General features: G+C 36.6%; 1 protein-coding gene across 4 annotated transcripts in view; it reads right to left on the bottom strand.

The window, feature by feature from the left end:
* Nucleotides 1-17,315, bottom strand: part of SIMC1 (SUMO interacting motifs containing 1) — an 82,402-nt gene that overhangs the window by 34,850 nt on the left and 30,237 nt on the right. For all 4 annotated transcript variants that reach the window (XM_057491946.1, XM_036884687.2, XM_057491954.1 and 1 more), the window contains 3 exons: nt 10,923-11,077; nt 6,189-6,341; nt 4,263-4,391 (listed from right to left, as the gene is read on the bottom strand). In XM_057491946.1, coding sequence (XP_057347929.1) covers nt 4,263-4,391; nt 6,189-6,341; nt 10,923-11,077 — 437 coding nt within the window. The remainder of the gene's footprint in view (nt 1-4,262; nt 4,392-6,188; nt 6,342-10,922; nt 11,078-17,315) is intronic.

Here is a 17,315-nt window from a genome sequence, read left to right as displayed (position 1 = left end):
ATGATAGCTTAATAAGAGAGTTAAGTTAGATGGTTAGATAGTAAAGAAGCTACCCTTGAACCTTTGGTAACCATGAATGCAAAGCCTATAATGGCAATAAGTACATATCTATAGATAATCACCCTAAATGTAAATGAATTGAATGTACCAATCAAAAGACACAGAGTAACAGAATGGATACAAAAGCAAGACCTTTATGCTGCTTACAAGAGACTCACCTCAAACCCAAAGAAATACACAGACTACAAGTGAAGGGATGGAAAAAGATATTTCATGCAAACAATAGGGAGAAAAAAGCAGGTGTTGCAGTACTTGTATCAGACAAAATAGACTTCGAAACAGAGAAAGTCACAAGAGTCAAAGAAGGACATTACATAATGATAAAGGGGTTAGTCCAACAAGAGGATATAACCATTATAAATATATATGCACCCAACACAGGAGCACTGACATATGTGAAACAAATATTAACAGAATTAAAGGAGGAAATAGAATGCAATGCATTCATTTTAGGAGACTTCAACACACCACTCACTCCAAAGGACAGATCCAACAGACAGAAAATAAGTAAGGACACAGAGGCACTGAACAACACACTAGAACAGATGGACCTAACAGGCATCTACAGAACTCTACACCCAAAAGGAGCAGGATACACATTTTTCTCAGTACATATGGAATATTTTCCAGAATAGACCACATACTAGGCCACAAAAAGAGCCTCAGTAAATTAAAAAAGATTGAATTTCTGCCAACCAACTTCTCAGACCACAAAGTATAAAACTAGAAATAAATTGTACAAAGAAAACAAAAAGGCTCAAAAATACATGGAAGCCTAACAACATGCTCCTAAATAATCAATGGATCAATGACCAAATTAAAACGGAGATCAAACAATATACAGAGACAAATGACAACAAAAGCACAAAGCTCCAACTTCTGTGGGATGCAGAGAAGGCAGTTCTAAGAGGAAAGTAAATAGCAATCCAGGCATATTTAAACAAGGAAGAACAATCCCAAATAAATAGTCTAAAGTCACAATTATTGAAATTGGAAAAAGAAGACCAAATGAGCCCAAAGTCAGCAGAAGGAGGGACATAATAAAGATCAGAGAAGAAATAAATAAAATTGAGAAGAAAAAACAATAGAAAAAAAATGAATGAAACCAAGAGTTGGTTCTTTGAGAAAATAAACAAAATAGATAAACCCTTAGCCAGATTTATTAAGAGAAAAAGAGAATCTACACACATAAACAGAATCAAAAATGAGAAAGGAAAAACAAGACGGACCGCACAGAAATACAAAGAATTATTAGAGAATACTATGAAAATCTATCTGCTAACAAGCTAGAAAACCTAGAAGAAATGGACAACTTCCTAGAAAAATACAACCTTCCAAGACTGACCAAGGAAGAAACACAAAATCCAAACAGACCGATTACCAGCAATGAAATTGAATCGTTAATCAAAAAAATAACAAAGAACAAAACCCCCGGGGCCAGATGGATTTACCGCAGAATTTTATCAGACATATAGAGAAGACATATACCCATTCTCCTTAAAGTTTTCCACAAAAATAAAAGAGGAGGGAATACTTCCAATCTCATTCTATGAGGCCAACATCACTCTAATACCAAAACCAGGCAAAGACACCACAATAAAAGAAAAGTACAGACCAATATCCCTGATGAACACAGATGCAAAAATACTCAACAAAATATTAGCAAACCAAATTCAAATACATATCAAGAGGATCATACACCATGACCAAGTGGGATTCATTCCAGGGATGCAAGGATAGTACAACATTCAAAAATCCATCAACATCATCCACCACATCAACAAAAAGAAGGACAAAAACCACACAATCATCTCCATAGATGCTGAAAAAGCATTCGACAAAATTCAACATCCATTCATGATAAAAACTTAACAAAATGGGTATAGAGGGCAAGTAAGCACCTCAACATAATAAAGGCCATATATGACAAACCCACAGCCAACATCATACTTAACAGTGAGAAGCTGAAAGCTTTTCACCTAAGATCAGGAACAAGACAAGAATGCCCACTCTCCCCACTGCTATTCAACATAGTACTGGAGTTCCTAGCCATGGCAATCAGACAAAACAAAGAAATACAAGGCATACAGATTGGTAAAGAAGAAGTCCAACTGTCACTATTTGCAGATCACATGATATTGTACATAAAACACCTTAAAGACTCCACTCCAAAACTATTAGAACGAATATCGGAATTCAGCAAAGTTGCAGGATACAAAATTAATACAAAGAAATCTGTTGCTTTCCTGTACACTAACGATGAGCTAACAGAAAGAGAAATGAGGAAAACAATTCCATTCACAATTGTATCAAAAAGAATAAAATACCTAGGAATAAACCTAACCAAGGAAGTGAAAGACCTATACCCTGAAAACTATAAGACACTCCTAAAAGAAATTGAAGAGGACACTAACAAATGGAAATTCATCCCATGCTTTTGGCTAGGAAGAATTAATATTGTCAAAATGGCCATCCTGCCTAAAGCAATCTACAGATTCAATGCAATCCCTATCAAAATACCAACAGCATTCTTCAACAAACTGGAACAAATAGTTCTAAAATTCATATAGAACCACAAAAGACCCTGAATAGCCAAAGCAATTCTGAGAAGAAAGAATAAAGTGGGAGGGATCTTGCTTCCCAACTTCAAACTCTACTACAAAGAAACAGTAATCAAGACAATTTGGTACTGCCACATGAACAGAGCCACAGACCAGTGGAACAGAATAGAGAATCCAGATATTAACCCAAACATATACGGTCAATTAATATATGATAAAGGAGCCATGGATATATAATGGGGAAATGACAGCCTCTTCAACAGCTGGTGTTGGCAAAAGTGGACAGCTACATGCAAGAGAATGAAACTGGATTATTGTCTAACCCCATACACTAAAGTAAACTCAAAATGGATCAAAGACCTGAATGTAAGTCATGAAACCATAAAACTCTTAGAAAAAAACATAGCCAAAAATATCTTGGACATACACATGAGGAACTTCTTCATGAACATTTCTCCCCAGGCAAGGGAAACAAAAGCAAAAATGAACAAGTGGGACTATATCAAACTAAAAGGCTTCTGTACAACAAAGGACACCATCAATAGAACAAAAAGACATCCTACAGTATGGGAGAATATATTCATAAACGACAGATCCAATAAAGGGTTGACATACAAAATATATAAGGAGCTCACGTACCTCAACAAACAAAAAGCAAATAATCCAATTAAAAAATGGGCAGAGGATCTGAACAGACACTTCTCCAAAGAAGAAATTCAGATGGCCAACAGGCACATGAAAAGATCGCTAATCATCAGAGAAATGCAAATTAAAAGCACAGTGAGATATCACCTCACACCAGTTAGGATGGCCAACATCCAAAAATCAAACAACAAATGTTGGCAAGCATGCAGAGAAAGGGGAACCTTCCTACACTGCTGGTGGCAATGTAAATTAGTTCACCATTGTGGAAAGCAGTATGGAGGTTCCTCAAAAAACTCAAAACAGAAATACCATTTGACCCATGAATTCCACTTCTAGGAATTTACCCAAAGAATGCAGCACTCCAGTTTGAAAAAGACAGATGCACCCCTATGTTTATCGCAGCACTATTTACAATAGCCGAGAAATGGAAGCAACGTAAGTGTCCATCAGTAGATGAATGGATAAAGAAGATGTGGTACATATATACAATGTTATTCAGCCATAGGAAGAAAACAAATCCTATCATTTGCAACAACATGGATGGAGCTAGAGGGTATTATGCTCAGTGAAATAAGCCAAGTGGAAAAAGACAAGTATCAAATGATTTCACTTATCTGTGGAGTATAAGATCAAAGAAAAAATCTGAAGGAACAAAGCAGCAGCAGACTCACAGAACCCAAGAATGGACTAACAGTTACCAAAGGGAAAGGGACTGGGGAGAATGGGTGGGAAGGGATGGACAAGTGGGACAAAATGACATTACTATTAGCAGACATAAAGTAGGGGGGGCCCAGAGAGGGCTGTACAACACAGAGAAGACAAGTAGTGATTCTATAGCATCTTACTATGCTGATGGACAGTGACTGTAATGGGGTATGTGGTGGGGACTTGATGATGGGGGGAGTCTAGTAACCATAATGTTGCTCATGTAATTGCAGATTAATGATACCAAAATAAAAAACAAAAACAAAAAAACAAACAAAAACTAATACTCACCTTTGACTCCTCTCAGGAATGTCCAGCACAAACCCAAACATCATCTCAGCAATTTTATTGGAGCTGCAGGTGGGGGTCCTGTCCACCTCCACGGCTATGGACAGCATCCTCTGCAGTTGGCACACAACCCTGAGTCCAGAACATAGAGCACATATGAGTGGAATGGTTGGCGGAAAGCCACCTGGATGGCTGAGTGAAGGTCCCTCCCAGTGTACTGAAGGAGCTTGTGAGCACACACTTGGTCAGGGAGAACTGCTCAAGCTGTCAGCATGCTTCTATTTAGCACTTTCACCTACTTGAATCCCTTTGCCAGATCAAACTATCTGGACCTTTCAGAAAAAAGATGAGGTAAAGCTGTGGTTGAGCTGTAAAGCAAGCTGCTTTGAAGCTTAAAAATAGGAACATCTAATTTTAAGGATCTAAAGAAATTTAAGGATAACTTCTCTATTTTACAGATGAATAGTTCTAGAATGAGTAATAATTATTTGACTTTCTTTGACATAGAGAAAATACGTATTTACTACATAGTTTTCTCCTGTTACTAGTTCCTTTACAATTATAGTTACTAAGTTAAATCTCAGAACTTCAACTGGTGGAATGTGACCCTCTTTCCCACAGGCCCAGCTGTGGGAGATAAGCAGGCTCATGTAACAGAAGAAATCTGGGCAACCCTTCAGAAAAGTGAGCCTGGCTTAAAGTCAGGCTTTTCTAACATGAATTATTATTTGTGATGGAAGAAAGGGCTCTATTTGTGGAAAATCTGCAGCAAGTCATATTAATAGATGAACCAGGGGCTCTGGCATCAGATTCTGGCTCTGAATGATGAGTTGTTCAACTTTTGACAAATTACTAAATTGCTCAAAGTCCAATTCTTATCTCTGAAAAGAGGGAATAAAACCACTTCTTTCATAAAGTTGTGAATGCTATGTAAGATATCTGGCAGATAGGCATTCAGTGGTAACTGTTGTTAAGATCATGATAAATTGTTTATTAGTAGGCTCTATTTTTATTTCTACTAATATTTACTTACCCTAAATTACTATTATTATATGAGATTAGCTTCCACTGAAGGACCAGTGTCTGCCTCTCTTTTGGGTCTATATACTAGGGTTTTGTTCCAATCTGCTAAGCAAATGCTTCATTGTTCCAAAATATTTTTCCTTTAGATACAAGATTGTCTCCTAAATTAGTTAGAATTCACAGGCCTTATATGCTAATCAAGTTGGTACAACTATATTACAATATAGCATTGTGAGTTTAGGCACAAATCCTGTATTTGAAATTTCGAGTGTGACTGGCTTTATCATCAATTTGGTTGACAAACAATAGTCAGTTACTTGTGCAAGGGAAGCTCCAGCTCTAAAATCTCGGTGTCTCTCAAAAAATGCCAAGACCATTCTCAGTTCCATAAAAGAAATGCCAGGAAACTCTTTCCGGTGTGTTCTGAGATAATGGGACTTGCCCTGGTCTAACCCATTGCTGTTATAACCTGTTGGAATCTTCAGGTTGAACTGCTATTCTCCCAGGACTGGAGGGAGAGGTGTAGGTCCTTGAGGATTAGAGGCCGCTGGAACACCCACTACCCATGTCTCCTCTTCTTGAACAGCTGAAGAGCTGAGTAGCAATCCTGTATTGTCTCTTGGAATCCAGGAAAGGGAGGACAGTATGTCCTAGCTTTATCTTGTTTCAGCTTTGTGAATTTGTATTTACTTAGTGAAGTCCTATTCATCTGGGGGAAAGTCTGCTTTTATTTTACCTTTGGCATTAGAAATTTAGCCTTTAGTCACACTATGACAGTCTTTAGTAAGAATCAGTCTACGTTATAAAAGCTTGTTAATTGTGGGGAAACTGCTTTTAGGGAACGGTGCTCTTCTCTAAAACAGTATATCCCAACAGTCTCAGGAAAGAACTTCTGCCTGCCCTTACAGCTGATTGGTGTTCTTTGTCAGGTTAGGCTGGGGAGAAGGGAGGTTACTGCTGGTCTTCAAGATTCCTGTTCTTGAAGAGGTCTGACTCCCATTTGGGGACTGTGTTAATCCATCTTCAGTTACTACTCTGACCAACCACTTTATAACATCCCTGCAATGGAAAAAAGATAAAGAAAAAGTTTAAACTTCTGTCTTACTGTGAGGTGCTGAAAACTGCAGCCTAACTTAACCTGGGCTCCTAGACCGCTACGTTTCCCTAAGGCAACAAAGAGGGCACTTAGGCTATTTTCAATATTTAAACATGTCTAAAGGAAACCCCACATGTAATTGTAGTAAGGTTACAAAAGCTAACTGAAATATCAACATTTTTTCTGAGTTACTATTATTGAAAGTTACCACTGAAGTCAAAGAGTATCTGTGGCTTCCTGGCCAGGAACATTCCTTGTGTAGGTGGAAAGTTGGACTGGATGACCACAGAAGTCCTTTTTGGCTTTCTATTATTAGGTGTCATCTATTAATGCTAATGACCAAGGTTTAGAGCAGTAGAGTCATACTTTATAGAGGGTGTAGGCTCTAAAAGTTAGTAAGGTAAAAACATCTCATCTAGGCAAAATTACTTTAATGAGCATTTAGGTAACCCAGGTAAAAATGGTGGACTGAATACACACATCTAATTTTGTTGTCTCCTAAAATCCCACTCATACTAGGGTAAATACTTTTCAAAAAATTCCATAGGGAAGGGAGAAAAGGAGAAGGGACAATAACAGTTAAATTTTGGAAGCTGTAAGGTAAATTAAGTATATTCACAAAATAGAATACTACAGAGTGGTGAGAATGAATAAGCTACAGTGATATGTAACAATATGGGTACAATTCAGTACTCTACCATATTAAATGAAAAAAGCCCAATGGATTACATCCAGCATGATATCCTTTTATATACAGCTACAAAGAACTGCAATAAAAATAAGCAGTAAAACTACATAAAAAGGAAAGGAAATGATGAACATTCAGGGTGTTGATTACTTTGGGCGCAGGAAGGTACAAAAGCAGGTGGTGGGAGATGGATGTGTGGTAAGATGTAGGTAATTGTCAAGGTCCCAGGCTTTGATTTGGGGGGTGGGTTAAGAAATGCTCTTTATAAAATCAAAGAGAATCAATTAAGTAAAGAAGGCAAGTGTGTCATGTTTTAAGGATAATGTTTAATGTAAGTCTTTCACTTTCGCAAAGGACTAGAATTTAACTGACTTTGCAGACTATGAAAGCTGAATCCTAAACCAGAAGTAGACAAGTGCAATCCTATTTAATCCTATATACTAAAAAAGGAAAAAAAAAGGAATCTTCAATAAGCCCGCAAACAGCAGTAGAAGTCTTCTCTGAAGTGAGGTGAAAAGGGAAAAGTTAAAATAAGTAGGATGGCCTGTAAGCTATTTAAGAAAATTTTGGAGCCTTAGATCTTCTCCAACCCTGCAGACTACCAGTGAATTCTGTGGAGATGTGGGGGTCGGTGGACTGGGACACTGAGCATAGGTGGGAGGCAAAGGCATCCAAGCAACACCAGGGCCCTGAGTAAACATGTGCATGCTGAGTGCAAAGGCCCTGGCCATCTTTCCACACCCGTCTTCCAGAGACCTGGCATCCCAGCCTTTATCCTTCAGGTAGGAAACAGGAAGTCTTCTCTGGAAAACCCGTCCAGAGGAAAGACCTGAAGACACTGACACTGCCAAGTCAGTTCCACCCTCCAGGAAGCTCAGAAATGGCAAGTCCTCCCATGCACTCAGAGCTTCCCTCAGCTTTTGAGTTTGTCACCTTTAAAGGTGGATAGACTACCAAAGTTTTCTGGACATCTATGGAAATATTCTAAGATGAGAGATAAAGACCAAAATAGCCCAAACTAATCCTTCCCTCCCTCCAAAAAAGCAATCTGGAGAGAACAGACATTATGCAGAGAATAAGCAAAACAAAAGCTATCAGTGGTATTGTCAAAGATATGAGAAGATGCTGATGGATGGTGACTGTAATGGGGTATGTGGTGGGGACTTGATAATAGGGGGAATCTAGTAACCATAATGTTGTTCATGTAATTGTACATTAATGATAGCAAAAAAAAAAAAAGATATGAGAAGATATGGATCCATGAAAGAAGAAAACAAGAACAGAACACTATTTATTAATTTTAAAAAGGACCATTTAGAGAAAAAGTAAACAAAAGGGATCTTGGAAATTAAAAACTAACAGAAATAAAAACTCTATTTTCTAGGAATGAAGAATGTGTTTCTAGGCTGAAATGGCCCACTAGACGCCCAGCACAATGGATGAATCTTAGACCTACAGCAAGCATACTTGGGAAAAAGATTCTATAAACTCCCAGAGGAAAAAACTAGGGCATATACAAAGAATCAATAATCAAAGTAGTAGTGTATGACTTCTTATCAGCAATTCTGGAAGCTAGAAGAAAATGGATGATTTCCTTCAATGTTCTGTAGAAAAGTTGTTTCTAACCTAAATATCTACACTCAGTTATCAGTCAATGTGTGGGGAGATAATGATGTTTACAGACATACAAGATCTAAAAAATTTTACTTCTCATATTCTTCTCTAAGATGGTATTCCTTTAAAATGAGGGAGTAAACCAAGAAAGAGAAGACACAGAACAAACAAACAAACAAACAAGAGATCCAACACTGGAAACAGATGAAAGGAATTCTCACATTTATAATGAAGAGTAGTAAAGAGGACAATCAGTCCAGGTTGAAGAAGGCCGAAAAGTTCCACCAGATCTTCAGGAAGAAGAAATTGATAAGACCACCCAGTGTTTATAAACATTTTGAGAGGAGATGTAGACCAAAGAGCAGAGAATTTGGGGTTGACTTCCAATATGCACAGAGTACAAGGAAACTAAAAACAAGGCAATTATTAAAGGAAAACAAAGGTATGAGTTAAAGGAAAAGTAATCATAGCTTAGTACTTGGCTCAACTCTGACCAGCCTACATCGTCATAGTAATTGAAACACTGATTACTAATATAAACAAAATTATGATATATACTGGTCTGGGGGCTGGGAAATATGTGTGTGTGCCATGGAGAAGGGAGGGAGGAAAAAGAGCCAACTCCTCATCTTTCATGTGGGAAGCTAATGAAATATATAATAGCTAATAATGGGAAACCAAGAGTTAGGAACACAAGCATGCTCCTTAGCCATGCAAAGGTAAATAGCCAAAGAGTCACTTAGATAACAAAATCCAAAGTTGTTATCCCTGTGGGAAAGGAAAATGCAAGGAAGGGGATCTGGGGACTAGTGTATTTCTTAAATGTTGTAGAAATTGCTTTTGCATGCAGTTAAAGAAGAAAAGAAAATCCCTTAAGAAGGGGTCATATGACTGAATTACCATCTCCCTTTTTTAAAAAGTTATCTTTGAGGTATAATTTACATACAATAAATTTCATACAAGTTTTTATTCGACGAGTTTTGATATATACATAGATATATATATGAATCTGTGTAACCATACCTTTAATCTAATATCCATTGCTTACTGAGTCAAAAACAGCTTGTTTTCCTTCCCTTGAACTGATGATTTTTTTTTCCATTGATAATGCACAAAATGGCCTTGCAATTTGAGGCTACAAGAACCTATTTTTAAACCCAAGAATCACAGTCCATATAGTGAGAGACTCACACCATGCAATGTGGAAATGCAAGTGAGTGACTTGACATTGGATTGAGTGGGTTCATGCCTCCCATCTCCCACTCAGTCCAATGCCTATGTCCTTAAAGCAGAATGGTCAAAGAGCTGCTTTCATTATCTAAATTGTTATTTTCTATTTAAAATTCAACTGTGCTATCTTGTGCTCTTGGTAGATTCTCCACTTAGTAATTTTCTGCCCCTAAAATCGTTAACATTTACACTTTACATAGAATATCACATTTAGGGAAATGGTATAGGCATGCAAACCATGGAGGAAAAAGCTGACTGATGCTCAAAACATAACGAAACTTTTTTATTAAAGGACTTATGATAATCAATATCCCATATTGGCCAGTAAAAGCTATTCTTAACAAAGATGCAAGAACACATGGGAATGTAAATAGGAGTGGAAGAATTTCAGTGATGCTCTGAAAAAAGGGATGTTGGTATAATAGTCTGGTAAGAACTATTTCCAAAAAACCAACGTTTGTAGTTCTAGGAGGAAAATTCTCACTTGAGATCCCCACTGAAGAAATCACATTCCCCCCCCTGGGTAAGGATACGGTAGTTCCTGCTATGAAGCTTCCAGCTCTGGCCCTGAGTCTACCAAAAAAGAGCACATGCCTACCATACTGTGATGCCTTATTTTCAGCCACATGACCTATTACTTTTTGGAAATTAATAGTGACAAGTGGATTTATTTTGAGTTAATTAGGGGGATGGAAGTAAATCTAGGCTTATAAAAGCTATGAAAAGTTTTACACAAGTTAAAGGTTTCCCTCTGGATCTCACAAGGTTGTCTGGACAATTCTGAAATAGACCGAAGAAGTCTGATGGTCTTGTGAGAAAAACCACTCAAGCTATGGTCCTGGCACACAGTTGGTGCGGAGAGTTTCTTTAAGGATTGTCTATAGTTTGAAAAACTGTCCCTGTTATACTACCTAGTGACCATAAAATTCATCTACCTGGTATTCTCCAGCCTTGAGTGGTTGCCCATCTAGGCCCCCACAGCCTGTCATCCCGGGTTCAGATTGCCAGTTACCTGACGTTGTGGGGCTGCTTGTCACAGGACAGCACAGTGCTCGCAATGGATTGCTGCAGGTGCTGTCGTTGCTTCCTCAGGATCTGCTGGAAGTCGTCTTCCAGAGTCTGTACTACGTAACGAAGAAAAAAGGTTCGTCCAGGCAGATTTTGTCCCTGTGGGAGAAAAAACGAGAAGTATTTCTTCTCAATCTCCTGGATGACAGTGAGCATTGGGCTTCCACAAGTACTAAGTCCAAGGGACGGCCATGAGTCAACAAGTGTGTCTGTTGCTGAAAGACAGACTCCTGGGAGAGAGAAAGAAGTCCAGGTCCTTACAAAAGAGGGCAAAATGAGGAAATCTAAGAGCCTGGAGGCTCAGGATTATAGACTTTTTGATTTTAACAGACAGCCTGGCAATTTAGCCTCCTCACTGAACCTGAATATCAGTCTCAGGATAAACTCAAAACTTTGGATATCACAATAGAAAAACAGCAACCGGTTCTTAAATGACTCTGCTGAGCTTCTCGATCAAGCAACCATGATGTCCACATCACTGCTGAACTTCTAGGAACATGAGCTGATGTATATTCTTATTGTTTAAGCAAGTCTCCGTTGGGTCTTCTGTTACTGGTGAAATGATCCTAACTGCAAAGTCCAGCTGATGCAGGTAAAGAACATGGGCTTTAGTAGCACACAGACCTTATTTATTCTTGTCTGTTTTAAAACCAGCTCCATCCTTTATTTAAATAATTTACCCCTTCTAAGTCTCAGGGTCCTTATGATTTATGTGGTCACAATTCTAACCTTACCAAAGCCAGTGTACGTGCCTGTCACATAGCAGGCAGGCATGCACCTTATGTTGGTTTCCCTTTATTCCAGGACCAGGAGATCAAACTTTGGAATGTCAAAGAATGAGGAAGCATCAAATTTGTGGCAACTTGTCAAATACCAGGGTAGGCATATTCTCTGGGAACATCAACTCATGGATCATGGCATGGTTTAGTCATCACAAATAAGAATGATCATTCTAAGCATGTACCATTTTTTCTTTTTGGGGAGGAGGTGGGATGGGATATTTTTGTCTTCCAAATGCATATAACTTTTCTCTAATTTTATTAATTGATACAAATGATTTTTTAAAATCAAGTACTTGCGCTACATTTATGATGAAAGACAGTCTTCCACTGACAACACTCTGCACCTCCACTTATCCCCTCCCGTACCTTAGAAGGACTAAGAAAGTTTAACTTTTTCTTCTAAGGGTTATTGTAAGCATTTAAAAAAAAATGCTTTTATCAGTATTTCTGGATTTGCCAACTTTAGACATTATCTATTGGTTTCTGCTATGCTAGGTAAGGGTTTAACTCACTTATGCCACTTCCCCACCTCTCTTCTTCCTAAATAAGTTTATCTCTATATTTTATCATCTATAGATAGTATCTCTGGACTCCCCATTTTGTAAGATAAGGATAACAGCCCTACTATTCTCAGAGCTCTTATCCCTTTTTATCTTCCAACCTTTATCTTCTATACTTTTCCATTTTCCATCGTCAAGACTAATAAAATTGTCTTCTTTGTTTTGTATATAAATTGATTCTAAACATATAACTAAAGAGCATTTATGAGGAGTATGTTAAAATTATTTACCACATTAGAAATCCATATAGTATACTAAGAAAATCATTCTTTTCTTGTAAAGCTTTTTGATGTTCTTCAAGTTTGTTTTATTACCCTCCCTACCTTGTTTATCATTATCACTTTCTTTTGACTCCTCAGGAATGGTGCTGAATCTTGAAAACACTCTTCTTTCCCAAAAGTTTTTTGTATTTAAAAAACTTTATTGACCAACCATAAAATTCACCTATTTTAAATGTACATTCAATGATTTGTTGTAAGTTTATCAAATTTGGCAATCATCACCATCACCAATATTTTAGAACTTCATTGCTGAAATAAGATCCTTCATATCTATTTACAGTTAATTCCCATTCCCACTCCCAGCCCCAGGCAAACACTCATCTACTTTCTGCCTCTATTGATGTGCTTTTCTGGGTATTTCATATATATGGAATTATACAATATGTGATCTCATATGTATGGTTTCCTTTTATTTAGCTTAATGTCTTTTGAGGTTTTTCATGTCATAGCATGTATCAACAGCTTGTTCCTTTTTATGACTGAATAGTATTCCGGTGTATGGACATAGCACATCTTATTTACCCATTCAACAGGTGATGGACATTTGGGTTGTTTCCACTTTTTGGTTACTATAATGCTGCTATGAACATTCATATGCAAGTCTTTGGTAGACACATGTTTTCATTTCCCTTGGTTAGGCCTCTGGAAGTAGAATTCAGCTGGGTCATATAATAAGTTTATGATTTTTTTTTAAAGAAACTGCCAAACTATTTTCCAAATTGATTGTGCCTGTTACATTCCCACCAAAAATGTATGACTTCCTGTATCTCCACTTTCTTGCCAGCATTTGTTACTGTTCACTTAAAAAAAAAATTTTTAATTGTGGTAAAAAAAAACAACCCATAAAATTTACCATCTTAGCAATTTTTGAGTGTACATTTGGTAGCTTTAAGTATATTCACATAGTTGTGAAGGAGATCTGAACTTTCCCATCTTCTAAAACTGAAACTCTGTACACACTGAACAATAACTCCCCATTTCCTCCTCCTTCCAGCCCTTGGTAACCAACATTTTATTTGCTGTTTCTATGAATCTGATTACTGTAGATTTCTTATGTAAGTCAAACAATGCATTGTCTTTGTGAACTGCTTATTTCACTTAGTATAATGTCTTATGTTACCATCTATGCTGTAGCATGTGAGAGGATTTCTTTCCTATTTAAAGTAGAATTAATATGTGTGTGTGTGTACATTTTATACACACACACACACACACTTTCATTTGCTGATGGACATTTGAATTGTTTCCACCTCTTGGCTATTGTGAATAATGCTGCTATGAACTGGGTGTGCAGATATCTCTTCAAGGCCCTGATACAAATTCTTTTGCACATATGCCCACAGTGGGATTGGTAGATGATATGGAAACTCTATTTTTAATTTTTTGAGGAGCGACCATATAGTTTTCCATAGAGATTGCAACATTTTACAATCCTACTCACAGTGGACAAGGGTTCTAATTTTTCCACTACCTATTTTGTTTAATAACAATTTTTTTATAGTAGCCATCCTGATGATATCTAATCCTGGCTTTGCTTTGCACTTCTCTAATGACTAGTGATGTTGAGCATCGTTTCATCTGCTTGTTGGCCATTTTTATATCATCTCTGGAGAAATGTCTATTCAAGTCCACTGTCCTTTCTAAAACCAGTTTGTTTTTGTTGTGATGGGTTGTAGTTCTTTATATATCCTGGATATTAGTCACTTATCAGATACATGATTTGAAAATATGTTCTCTCATTCCTCAGATTGCCTTTTCACTTGTGATTGTGTACTTTGATTCACAGAAAATCTTACTTTGATATAGTTCCATTTATCTATTTTTGCTTTTTGCCTGTGCCTTTGGTGTCATATCAGAAAAATCAATACCAAATCCAATGTCATGAAGCTTTTCCCCTATGTTTTCTCCTAGGAACTTTATAGTTTTAGGTCTTATGCATAGATCTGTGACCCATTTTGAACTAATTTTTATATATGGTGTTAGGCAAGTGACTAAATTCATCCTTTTGCATGTGGATATCCAGTTTTCCCAATACCATTTGCTGAAGAGACTATCCTTTCCCCATTGAATGGTCGAACAACACTTGACCATATTCACAAAGTTTTACTTCTGGATTCCTATTCTATTAGAAATATGGAATAGAATAGGAATCTAAATGTCTTTATAAAAGCACCACACTGTTTTGATTACTATTGCTTTGTAATATGTTTCAAAATCAGTATGTATGACCACTCCAATTTGTCTTTCTTTTTCAGGACTGTTTTGGCTATCCAGAATCCTTTGAGATTCCATACTAATTTTAGGATGTATTTTTCTTTTCTGAAAAAAATGCTGTTGGAATTTTGATAGGGATTGTGCTGAATTTTTAGACTGCTTTGGGTAGTACAACATCCTGATATTAATTATGCCAATCCATGAACATGAGATGTCTTTCTAGTTATATCTTTAATTTTTTCAGCAATGTTTTATAGTTATCAGTGTATGAGTTTTACACCTTTTTGGTGAGACTTACTCCTAATTTTATTCTTTTTGATGCTATTAATAATGGAATTGTTTTCTTAATTTCCTTTTCAGGTTGTTCATTGCTAGTATTCAGAAATACAACCAATTTTTGTGTGTTGTCTTTTTGTATCATGCAACTTTGCTGAATTTGTTTGTTCTAACAGTTTTTCTGCGTAGAATCTTAACGGTTTTCTAAATAAATATCATGTCATCTGCAAAGAGATACTTTTGTTTCTTCCTTTCCAAATTGAATGCCTTTTATTTCCATTCATTGCCTAATTTTTTTGGCTAGAACCTCCAGCACTATGCTGAATAGAAGAGATGAAAGCATACATACTTGTTCCTGATCTTAGAGGAAAAGCTTTCAGTACTTTACCACTGAGTATGATGTTCACTGTGAGTGTTTCACACAGGGCTTTTAGGAGGTAGTTTCCTTCTACTCTTCAACTGTTGAGGGTTTTCATCATGAAAGTATGTTGAATCTTGTCAAATGCATTTTCTGTATCAATTGAGATGATTATGTGGCTTTTTTCATTCATTCTGCTAATCTGTTGTATCCTATTTTTTTATTTTTTGTATGTCGAACCATCCTTGTATTCTTGAATAAACCTTATTTGCTTATGGTGTATAATCCATGTGATATGTTGAATTTGGTTTGCTGTATTTTGCTGAGGATTTTTACAACAATGATCTATGGTTTTCCTGTAGTGTCTTTGTCTGGCTTTGATATCAGGCTGATACTAGCTCATAGAATGAAGGTACATACTTTGTACGATATCTATCATTCAAAATCTGTTGTGACTTAATTTGTGGCCTAACATATGGTCTATCCTGGCATATGCCCCATGCTAACTGAAAAGAATGTGTATACTGTTGTTGTTGGGTAGGACGTTCTGTATATAACTGTTAGATCTCATTGGTTTATTGTATTGTTTCAGTTCTCTCTTTCCACTTATCTTCTGACTGGTCATTCTATCCATTTTTAAGAGTGAGTACTGAAGTCTCCAACTATTGATACAGAGCTTTCTATTTCTTCCTTCAATTCTGTCAGTTTTTGCTTCATAGTTTGGTGGCCTGTCATTAGGTTATGTAAATGTTATATCTTCTAGAGATACTGGACTTTTTATTGATATATAATGTCCTCCTTAGCTTTTAGTTCCCTTATTTCCTACATTACTGTCTTTTGTCTTTAGTTCATTTTTTATAGCAAAATGTTTAAGTTCCTTTCCCCTTTTCTTTTGTGTATATTCTATAGCTACAGTCTTTGTGGTTACCATGGGGATTATATTTAATATTCTGAAGTTGTAATATTCTAATCTGAATTTATACCAGTTTACTTTCAATAACATACAAAACCCCTGCTCCCTTACAGCTCTGTCCCCATCCCTTTTGGATGTTGATGTTGTAAAACTACATCTACATATATTGTGTGCCCCCAAACAAACTAAGAATTCTTTTAAAAGCATTAATCTTTTAAATTATGTAAAGAAACAAAAATGTTGATTTACAAAGGTAAAACAATACCAGGTCTTGGACTAAGAATTTTAAAAAATATAGTTATTAATGTTATATAGAAAACCAAATGTTACAAACTGCTGTTAGGATAACAGTAACTTTTATAATTGCCATGTATTTACCTTTACTGATATCTTTCTTTCTTCATATAGCTTTAAGTTACTGTGTAGTGTTTCATTTTACTCTGCAGGACTCCTTTCAGCATTTCTTGCTGGACAGGGCTAGTGGTAATGCACTCCCTCAGCTTTTGTTTATCTGGGAATGTCATTATTTCTCCCTAATTTTTGAAGTACAGTTTTTCTGGACATACGAATGTTGGTTGAATTTTATTCTTCAGTGCTTTGAATACATTGGCCTCCAGAGTTTCTGGTAAATCTGCTGATAATCTTATGGAAGATTTTGTATGTGGTATGTCATTTCTCTCCTTCATATTTGAAGGACAGTTTTGCCAAATACAGTATTCTTGGTTGACAATTTTCTTCTTTTCAGAATATATCATTCCATTGCCTTCTGACTTGCAAGGTTTTGCTGAGAACCTGCTAATAATCTTATACAAACTCTCTTGTATGTGGTGAGTCACTTTTTTCATCATGTCCTATATGACAATTTAATGATGCCCTATAGTTCCTCAGGCTCTTTAATTTTCTTAGTTCTCTTTTCTTTTTGCTCCTCTGCCTCAATGATTTCAAATGAGCTT

Source organism: Manis pentadactyla, chromosome 2, assembly GCF_030020395.1.
Source record: "Manis pentadactyla isolate mManPen7 chromosome 2, mManPen7.hap1, whole genome shotgun sequence".
In the NCBI taxonomy this organism is placed as follows: Eukaryota; Metazoa; Chordata; class Mammalia; order Pholidota; family Manidae; genus Manis; species Manis pentadactyla.
The sequence above is the reverse complement of the archived record's forward strand: the minus strand, read 5'-3'. Positions and strand labels throughout refer to the sequence as shown.